Raw genomic sequence first — 10,663 nt, forward strand, 5'->3', positions numbered from 1 at the left:
TACTTGTCTCACCCCGGACACTCCTTTTTTCCCTGTCCCATCAGGCAAGCACAGATGTGCGAAAACGCATACCTCACGATTCAAGTTTCTTCCCAGCTGCTATCAGGCAACTGAACCATCCTACCACCAATTTGAGTGTTCCTGACCTACCATCTACCTCATTGAAGACCCTCAACTATCTTTAATTGAACTTAATCTTGCACTAAACTTCATTCCCTTTATCACGTATCTGTACTGTGGACACTTGATTGTAATCATGTAGTTTCCACTGAATGTATAGCATGCAACAAAAAAAGCTTTTTGTTGAATCTCCGCTCACGTTACAAAAAATAAGGCCTTTAATTCTCATTCCACATGCATTCTAATCTCTCCAGCTTTGGCATCTTCCAGTACTACAGAAACCCAATCAAAAGAACAGTACTTCATCTACTAGCTGACTACCTGCGGGATGCAATTTGAATGATGTCATTTGAATAATCACCCATTGAAGTTTGTTTGACCGGACTAGTTCTAATGAGACAAGTGTCTCTCCATAGGTGTTTCTTGAACCTCATGGCATTTCCAACAATATGTTCCGCATTTGTTAAAAGCAATTTTCCTCTCGTCTAACAAGCCTCACCACCCTCTCAGATGACACACATAAGGCATCTGGATTCTCTTGGGCTTCACCCTCACAGACATCCCTTCTTGGCACTCAAAAGCAATTGCTTTCACCGGGTACTCCAAATCTTATTAGAACTCGCCATCCTAAAACATTTACTTCCCCTCCCCACCCTCAGATTCATTCGCTGTTTGCAGGTCGATGTGTCCGGATCAAGCTGTCAGTGGAGTGGGCCACTGCAGGACCTACCGCATCCTGGGTCTACGATTGGACACGATCTGCAGCGGCCCAGCAACCCTGCAGGACAATGACATCACCTGGCATGACCCACCCCTGCAACTCCAACCCAGTGCCGCCACCAAACAACAGGCTTTTAAAGCAGTTAAGACACTAATATTTTTAACTCTGAAATCGAAAGGTACAAGATGGCTGCTCGTTACTACCTCAGTGTAACCTATGATTGCTACTCTATTGTACTCAAGTATGATTTTGCTCATGTATCCTATGATTTTTATCAAACTGCAAAAAAATAATTTCACTGCACGTCAGTACATGTGACAATAAAGTAAAATTGAACCATTGAGATGCTACTTGGCCTGTATCCAGTATCTATTGTTTACTTCTAGAATCAGTAGAATTTTTCATTTAATGGAATGGTTCTTCTGAAAGCAAACATAAGAATTTAGATTAATTGAGAGACTTATTCCCTGAAATTTAAGATTGGTCCCACTGGTATCCGTGGATGGGTCATTTGTAAAGATAATTAAAATTGCATCATGTGATCATTTTAAACTTCCACAATTGAACATTTTAAAACTCAAGTATTCTTATAACATTTCTTTGTTATATAAAAGAAAAATCAGGTTTCAAACATGTTTTTTTTCCCTTTGTACCCCAATAACCTGTTATCAGTGCTCATGTATCTATATAATTTGAAGGTAGACACAAAATGCTGGAGTAACGCAGCGGGACAGGCAGCATCTCTGGAGAGAAGGTATGGGTGACGTTTCAGGTCAAGACCCTTCTTCATAAGGTCTCAACCCAAAACGTCACCCATACCTTCTCTCCAGAGATGCTGCCTGACCCGCTGAGTTACTCCAGCATTTTGTGTCTACCTTCGATTTAAACCAGCATCTGCAGTTCTTTCCTACCTCTATAATTTGTTGTTTGTCACTGCACATCCTGCAGGTCACATTTTCCATTCTTTCGTCTTTTCCTCCATTATGTTGCATTACTGCTCCTTTTTGAGCATGTATGCACCATTTAAAACTACATTTCATATCATATTCTGGCAGTTTACCCTGTTCATACAGTTCCAGTGCCATCACTCAACTATACTTGAAAGCTAGCACTTCCACCCACTTTGGGAGAACTCATATCTTAATGGCAAATTTCAAGGGCAACTCATTCCCATTAATCAATGGGACAGTAATTAAAGAAACCAAATTTAAATGTTCACCTAAAGAGTTTAGAATTACTTTTCTTCATGTAAGACTGTTAAGGTTTGCAATGCCCCCCAGATAAAACCAAGGATGCAAATTCATTTAAAAAAGAGCAGCAGTGCAGTGGTAGAGTTGCTGCCTTCCAGGTCCAGAGACCCGGGTTCAATCTCGACTACGGGTGCTGTCCATACGGAGTTTGTACGTTCTCCCCATGGCCGTGTGGGTTTTCTCTGGGTTCTTCGATTTCCTCCCACACTCCAAAGACGTACAGGTTTGTAGGTTAATTGGCTTGGTGTCATTGTAAATTGTCCCTAGTGTGCGTTGGATAGTGTACTGTATGTTACTGTACGGGAATCGCTGGTTGGCGCGGACTTGGTGGGCCGAGAGCCTGTTTACACGCTGTTTCTCCAAATTAAACAAATATTTTGAAGAAAAATTTAAAGAGGTGAGAACAGAAAGACAACCCAGGGATTAGAGCAGAACTTTGTAAAAATCTACAAACAAATGACATATTAACCAATACAGTGAAACAGATCATCACTTTATAGGAATATTTTAAAGATATAAAAGTCTATTTGACAATTAGATGTTTATTTGCCACAAATCAGAATAAAACATTTAACGGTAAGATTTCTGGTAACGTGCACGGGCACCAGGTCCACCAAACTTCTTGGCCTCACACCGACGAGGATCAGCAACCAGCAGGGTCCTGTCATACTGTATCAGGATGTCCTTGATCTCCTTTTTGGAGGCTTCATCTACATCTGCAGAGCAACAACAACAACCATAACTTTAACATTGCCCAGAGGGGAAAAAGGCAGATAATGTACTAGAGTAAAAAGCTGTCAAAAACGTACATTTCTGGTAGTAAGCCACCAATGCCTTAGAAATGGATTGACGGATAGCTGTTAAGAAAAGAAGAAAAAATAGGTTAGCCACTTACAAAAAAAAGGTTTACAAAGATCAATTGCTCCAAACATTTGACCTATCTAATGCAAAGGGTATCTTGCTCTGATTTGGAACAAAGGGTCTTTATTCAATTGACATTTGCTTTAATTTTACAACACCGGCCAACCTTCATCTTCAACCCCATCAGATTGAAAGCCTAGAGCTCATTGTAAATATTCATTAATGGGTCTGGGTAACTGCTGGTATTTACTGCCTACCACTAGTTGTCCCAGAATGGAGGTGGTAATAAGAAATCAATTGCAGGCTTGTTGGGTGTCACAGAAACAGTGTCAGATATAGATGGCAGATTACTGAACCTGATGGGGCTTTATGAAAATAGGCGGGTTTGCGGTTACTATACCTGATAACAGCCCCCCCCCCGACTCCCACTACTCCACATTTACTTAACTACTAGTTGAATTTAGAATCCCCCAGATATCAGAGTATGGTCGACACTCAACAGTTCAGGGCACCAGTTATAGGTCCAGTAACCTAATCCATTACTCGTACAACAAATATCTTAGTTAGATGAAACCCTGAATCAATGCCGTAGACAGATACCCTAGCTCATCCGAAACGTCATCCGACTACATTCTATCTCTGCCCGCCCACTCCCCTGACATCAGTCTGAAGGGTCTCGACCCGAAATGTCACCCATTTCTCCTCTCCAGAGATGCTGCCTGTCCTGCTGAGTTACTCCAGCATTTTGTGTCTACCTTCAATTTAAACCAGCATCTGCAGTTCTTTCCTACACATGTTCTCCTTTAGGGGCAGGCAGCAATTAGCAAGAGGCAAATGCAGATACCTCTATACTTGGGGCACGATATTTTCCCCAGGCAACACGACTTGGAATTAAAGAATTTCTGAGAAGGAGAATGTACAAATAAATAGTGTTGATATTACCATAGATTTGAGCTACGTGACCACCACCCTTCACACGAACACGGATGTCGACACCAGCAAATCTTTCTTTACCCAACAGCAAAACTGGTTCCAAAAGCTGTAAAGAAAGAAAATTATGCTACTTTTAATTTATGTATATTTTCCCGTGTAAAATTTACATTAATACTCCTAATTGAGTTTTAATAACATCTTCCACAACCCAGAAAGATCACAATTAATGCGGCTCTTGATTAAAAAAAAGTTCCTTCCTGCTCCAACAATCGCTTTCTACTTCAGAAATTGTAAAATTGCGTGGATATAACAATTGAAAATAAATGAAGGTAAAACAAAATTTAATATTCAGCCCGAAAAGTCACCCATTCCTTCTCTCCAGAGATGTTGCCTGTCTCGCTGAGCTACTCCAGCATTTTGTATCTACTTTCATAGTCATTATCAGGGTGGAAATGTCATAGACCAAAGGGCAGAGCTTTTAAATTCTGAGGGGGAAATGTGCGTGGAAGGATTTTTTTTTAAATAAGAGGGTGATAGGTTCCTGGAACACAACATTAGGGTTGATGTCGGAGGCAGATATTATAGTAGAATTTAAGAGGCTTTCAGATAAGCAAATGTATATGCAGGGAGTGAAAGGAGATTGATTGTGTGCAGGCAGGGGAGATTAATTGACCATGGTGGCTTGTTCGGCACAGAAATAGTGGGCCGAAAGGCCTGTTCCAGTGCTGTACTGTTCTATGTTCTACAATATAGGATCATAGTCAATTAAACCAAAATTTGAGTACATTATATAAAATACAAATTTATCATTTAAGTTCAAACAGCATCACTATTCAGTTTCTGATCAATTAGCAGCTTTAATGGAAGGGCCCTGACTCAGTCTCTCACGCAAATGCTGCCAGCCCAGCTGAATATTCCTAGCATTTAATGTTTTTTTATATGATTATCAGAATCCATAATTTTTTTGATTTGAACTAGCAAAATCTCTATTCCATCCTGGCATAACATGCAAAGCCCAACAGTGACCAAGGAACATGTTTGAGAATTAATGAAGTCTAATGGAAAGAATGCAACAAACACACAGAATACAGAACACAAAGATGCTTGTCATGGCCAAGGTGACCATCAGTGCAATTTCTTGTTCCTAGGCTGCAAGCTGTTTGGGATGGTTCCTGCTTTTTTTTTTTAATAAATAAGAGATGTTTAAAAACCCATATCCAATTTGATTCTTAGGAATGACAGCCACCACAAGTTCTGTTAAGTATACCAATGCAGACCATTCCCAGAATAAAGTTAAATCGATAGACAATGATGGTCCAGAGTTTGCCACCAATAGCGAGATGCTTGCATTTGGCATAGATCTCCAAATGCAGTACAGGCCCACCTTGTGTGACCCCACGATCAGCCAATGCAGCAAGGCCCTGTACAACAACAGCACCCCCACAGTATAATGGAATCACATGTGGTTGACTGTTAAATGGAGCAAACCACAAGACAATGCCACTGGAGCGTGGCGTACTCCTGGCATGCTGGTCCCACTGGAGGATTTACTATCATCCCATACAAATCAGTCTACTCTTCAATCTCGTTTCTGCCTATAAATCTAGCACCATTGAGTTGTTCTAATAATATTCTCTTTATCTATGGAACTGGTGCACTACAATGTTGAGAACTATATTCTGCCCTGTGCATCTTTCCCTTTGCTATAAATAGTCAAACCCTACCTAGAGTTTGACTTGATTGAATCTACGTATGGTACCATCTAATTGAACCAGAGAGCATGCAAAAAATAGCTTTTCGCTGTATCTCAATACACGTGACAGTAATAACCCTAAACTAAAAGATGACAGTCAGCAAAACTATATTCTACTCTGAAGTAGACAAAAAGCTGGAGAAACTCAGCTGGTGAGGCAGCACCTATGGAGCGAAGGAAACGGGTGACGTTTTGGGTCGAGACCCTTCTTCAGACTGATGTGGGGGTGGGCGGGAAAAATAAAAGAGGCGGAGACAGTAGGCTGTGGGAGAGCTGGGAAGGGGAGGGGAAGGAGGGAGAAGTAAAATTGACTAAACAAATTTCAGGTAGTCCTTGCTTTCTCCCTCTTTCCCCTCCCTTCTACTGTCGATTTTTCCAGCATCTGCAGCTCTTTCTTAAACGTATTCTACTCTTCTACCTAAAAAATCTCCCCTCCCCCAGAAGTCACAATAGATAGCAGGAGACAACCTCAGAACAAAGATTCTCACAGAAGAATCTTTTTTTAAAATTATTGAATTAACTAATGTCAGTGCCAATCAGTCTATAATATTACACCATACAACTAACCTCCAATAGGTGGTGTGCAGTACATTTATCCTAACTTCTATGAAATTCCCGTTACAGTATTTACTGTGGCCTGTAATATTGCAAATGCTTTTTCCAAGGTGAAGAATCACCGCAAAAGCCTTGCTACACACATTCCTACTGTTTCCCAGAGCATCTGAGATGATGCACCCAACTTTCATTAAGGCACATAAACTGCAAGCACACAAACTTCTCTATCAGAAGCTGACATAAAGTTGCAAAGGAGACCAACAGATCAAGATATCAAATCGAGTGATTTTTCTGGAATAGTTTCACGGTTCCCCACTTTGTCCACAAGAAGCAACTTAAAAATATATATATATCCTAAATCTAAACCCAGAAGAAGTAAGGTCCATAAGTCTGTCCAAGTTGGTTAGACAATGCCACCAGCCTCAGCTCCAAGACAAGCTGTATTAAGACTCGTAATCTTAGACAAGAATAAACTGCACCACTGCAAAAACATTCTTTGGATGAGTCATCAGACTGAACCCTGACCAAAGAATTCCTGATAGGCAGAAAATATCTGAAGAATATCTAGGATACAAAGGAGGGTTTGCCAAATGTCTAGCAATTATTTATCTTCATCAACATTACTGCTGTTTAAGGAACAATGCCATGAACAGCTTGGTTTATGTTTTGCCACAACAGCAGCACTAGACAAAAATATTTAATGGAAAATCACTATGACACCAAATCTAAAGAGGTGCAGGAACATCTTGAGAACAATGCACTAGCTCCTTGTCAATTCAAAGGCTACAGTTCAGATCACAGGGATAAAGCCCACATGCTTAGTAACACATCTGTTAACTCCACATTCCCAACTTAATCAAACTGAGGAACAGCTAGATCAACTCTCCAAAAGCCTACAGCCTCCTTGAAGGTTTTGAGATCAGATTTTCATTTCAAAAGGGCATGGACGAAACCCAGAATTATCTTGATCTGTTGGCTTATTATTGCAGCATAGAAGGTAGGCAGCATAGCATGCAGCAAAGAAAAATAGATCTCCTGCAACCTCAGCTTCTTCAAAAGAATACAATCCACAAAAGGAAAGCCTGCATGCATTTCAGAACACCGTAACGCATCAACAATCTGGTCAATACACACTCCGATAGCGCATATAGAGCCACAAACAGTCACAGATCCTTTCTGTATCCCAGTGAGCAAGGCCAAGCCTTCCCGCAGGCCTGGTTCACCCGCTGAGAACAGGGGACACGCGAGCAAGGGGACCGCTGGAGAGCGAGGAGGGCTGTCAGGGAGCCGCTGAGAACGAGGTGGGTGGGGCCACCCAGGCTGAATGGGGGCTTCTGCCACTTGCGGTGGCAGGCAGTAGATAGGACTGTTCGGTGAACTTTTTGTAACATGGTTGGCATCAAAACGTGGCGACACTAGTATATTGCTTAGATGAAATGTGATCTTATGCAAAACAAAATATTTCACTGTAATTAGGTACATGGGACAATAAAGTATCATTGAATCTTAAGGAACTTTACTTACCTTGTACTGTAAAGTCCTTGGCTCAATCTGTTCCAGGGGCCTTCCATTCACTTTGATTAGGCCATTTCCCCTTTTGCAATGGGCAACAGCAGTTGCTGTTTTCTGTAATGCAGAAAAATTTCAAGTTGATATTTAATCTAAAGGTGAATAGCAGCATTAGAGATAGATACAATCTTAAACATTGTGGTTATGCTGAAGGAAATACAGCATAACAGAAGGCATCCTAAGAGACTGAGGGGGGGGAAATCGTGATAGGCATAGATATTTTACATCACTTTTCTAGAAAATACCAGAGGACTGAAGAATGGCCATTGTAAATCTATTTTCGAAAATGGGGAGATGTAATATGGATGCAATCACATTCAGAAAAAGATTACTGTTTCTGCATCGTTGGTGAACTACCAGAACGTCCAAATGAACACTTAGATGTAACATAGTTTTCAAAAGGAGGAATAACACAAAGCAAATTGCAGTTACTCAAAGCAATAGAACACATCAAAAAGGATAGAAATTCACTGGATACAGCGAGCAGTAGGTCCAAGACTCAATGCTTTTCCTAACGTTCATGCATACTACATACATGTAGTTCTGCTATCACACAATAGCTGCATTCCTATGATATTTCATGTTATAGAAAATAGTGTTATTAAAAGAATTTAGTCAACCGGGGAAAGGTGGAGAGTTTGCTGCTCCCAATATCAGTTATTCCCCACAGGATTTTCAATAAAAGACTCGTCACTAGCAATAAGTATACATATGTTACTGCAAACTAAAGATGTTACATTGATCTATAATCACGCAACCTTCACTAGAGATCTGAGGGACTGGTTCTCATTCCATGAATGCTTCCAGGATTGTGGTGTTTTTCCCTCCAGTATTTTACTCAGTATGCATTGAGGGGACAAAGCACAGTATTAAATGGATCAATTAGCAGTTGATTAGAAGTAGTTTTTTTTTTTAAAGGTTTGGTATAAATTGGTAATATAGACAGTGAAGTTTATCAAGAATTACAGAAGGATCATCATCAGTTGGGTAAGTGGGCCGAGAGATGGCAAATGGAGCTTATTTCAGATAGTTGGAGTTGTTGCATATTTCAACGTCAGTACTGGGTACGTCTTTCACAATAACTGGATCAATGGGAATTGTGTGGACCAGAGGCAAGACAAGCACATCGTTCCTGAAAATGGCATCCTGGGTAGGGTCGTGAAGAATACTTTTGACATGCTAGCCTTCATCAATTCAGTGCATCGAGTAGAAAAGTTGGGATGTTATGTTGCAGTTACACAAGTCATTGGTGAGGGTACATTGGGAGCATTTTCAGTTTGGGAGCAATATTTTCATACATAGGGTGGTACATATATGGAACAAATACATTGTTATTACATCTGCCTCAACTGCTTCTTCTGTAAGAATTAGTTGCAGCAGGTACACTAACATTTGACAAATATATGAACATGTACATAGATTGGAGTGGTTCAGAGGGATGCATACGGAGTAAAATGAGTCACCTCAAACTGTCCCCTCAATGCATACTGAGTAAATAGCTGGGGGGAAAACTCCACAATGTTAGAAGCATCCATGGTAGGAGAAACAGTCCCTCTGATTTAGTGGGAATATAGGTCAAAAGTGGGCAATTGTGACAAGCTCAGATGGCTATTCTGAACGGCATGGCCAGGTTGGGCGAAAAGGCCTGCTTCTGTATTGTATGATTCTATGACTAAAGACTTTATAGTACACTATTAAATAGAGTAGTGCTGATGGATTATTCATTGTGTTCATTAAGAAACTGCAGATGCTGGTTTACATCGAAGATAGACACAAAATACTGGAGTAACTTCTTCAGAAGATGGGTCTCGACCTGAAACGTCGCATTTTCTCCAGAGATGCTGCTTGTCCCGCTGAGTTACTCCAGCATATTGTGTCTTTATTGGGTTACAACGTTGGCAATTAATCTTCAGCACTCATATCTTTGGCTAATCTCGAGTAAATCGCATCGATTTGCACGGTTTATTTTTTGGCATGGGAGGCTCTCAAGACTCCGGAGATGTGTATATAAACTAACGGAGGGGGAGCTTCACGGCGATTGCAGGCCGCTGCAGCCGCCAGACTTGCTCCGCTCGCCCAGCAGAACAGCTCGAGCTCGGCCCCGTACCCCGGGCTCGGGTTCCAATTTGGAACGCCAGCGGCGGGGGGAACAGAGGAACGGGCTCGCGCCGCGTTCTAGAACCGCCCGGGGACGTTCCACCGCCCGCTCGCAGCACGAGGCCCGGGAAGTCCCTTCCTCCACACGACACTGGGACCAAAAACCTCACCTTTCGCCCGAAAACCTGAACGGACTGCAAGGGACCTTTAGCCGGCATGTTCCTAAAATTGAAACAAAAAGGGAAACAAAGTCAGAGGGGCCACAGAAGGCGGTGGAGAACCTCTAAGAGTCCCGCATCGGCTGAGCGCGACGTTCACCTAGTGCAGCGGTGGCGGAAAGAGGGCGCGCGGGGTTTCCCACACGGCAAATCAGGGGCTGCTTTTGCGACATCCATCCGGTCGACGCAACTCGCCTTACGGCAGTTCCGCCTGGTCAGGTTTTCATTGGTTGACATGTTGTTGTCGTGTGTGTATAGGGGGGGTTGCACGGAAGGTCACTGGGTCATAGGGTCATAGGGCTCGACGCACGGAGCCGATCAATCCATCTGGAGGACATCCGTCACTTCCGGTATATGTTATTAATGCAAGAAAACCGTACTTTCCTACTTGTTAAAAACCAAAGATTATAGAGGAGCTCTGCTATAAGATCTTTGTTAAAAAACCGCCAAAACGTTGAATTTCTGCGCTGTAAAGAATTGTGGAAGTCGGGGTAAGTGTGAGAGACATGTACCCAACTTTAGAATTCCAAACCTGAAACGAAATGAAGGTAAAGAGAAGTGAGAGCTGAAGGGACAGCAGCTAAAG

General features: G+C 41.9%; 1 protein-coding gene across 1 annotated transcript; it reads right to left on the reverse strand.

Annotated features, from left to right (window-relative positions):
* Positions 1–2,613: 2,613 nt before the first annotated feature.
* rps16 (ribosomal protein S16) lies at positions 2,614–10,266 on the reverse strand. Its single transcript, XM_033038226.1, has 6 exons — positions 10,178–10,266; positions 10,030–10,081; positions 7,718–7,819; positions 3,895–3,991; positions 2,901–2,948; positions 2,614–2,807 (listed from the first exon to the last, which is right to left on the reverse strand). Exons 1-6 carry the CDS (start codon positions 10,252–10,254, stop codon positions 2,662–2,664), a joined length of 522 nt encoding a protein of 173 aa, XP_032894117.1. The 5' UTR covers positions 10,255–10,266; the 3' UTR covers positions 2,614–2,661.
* Positions 10,267–10,663: the final 397 nt, after the last annotated feature.

Source organism: Amblyraja radiata, chromosome 19 (genome assembly GCF_010909765.2).
Source record: "Amblyraja radiata isolate CabotCenter1 chromosome 19, sAmbRad1.1.pri, whole genome shotgun sequence".
In the NCBI taxonomy this organism is placed as follows: Eukaryota; Metazoa; Chordata; class Chondrichthyes; order Rajiformes; family Rajidae; genus Amblyraja; species Amblyraja radiata.

What these genes read in the sequence shown, in the direction of transcription:
- rps16 (XM_033038226.1), bottom strand. Translation starts at nt 10,254, where the DNA reads ATGGATGTCGCAAAAGCAGCCCCTGATTTGCCGTGTGGGAAACCCCGC. An exon ending in CAAGGACTTTACAGTACAAG is followed by an intron (nt 3,992 to 7,717) that starts GTAAGTAAAGTT and finishes CTTTCTTTACAG; the next exon opens with CTTTTGGAACCAGTTTTGCT. An exon ending in TCACGTAGCTCAAATCTATG is followed by an intron (nt 2,949 to 3,894) that starts GTAATATCAACA and finishes TTTTCTTAACAG; the next exon opens with CTATCCGTCAATCCATTTCT.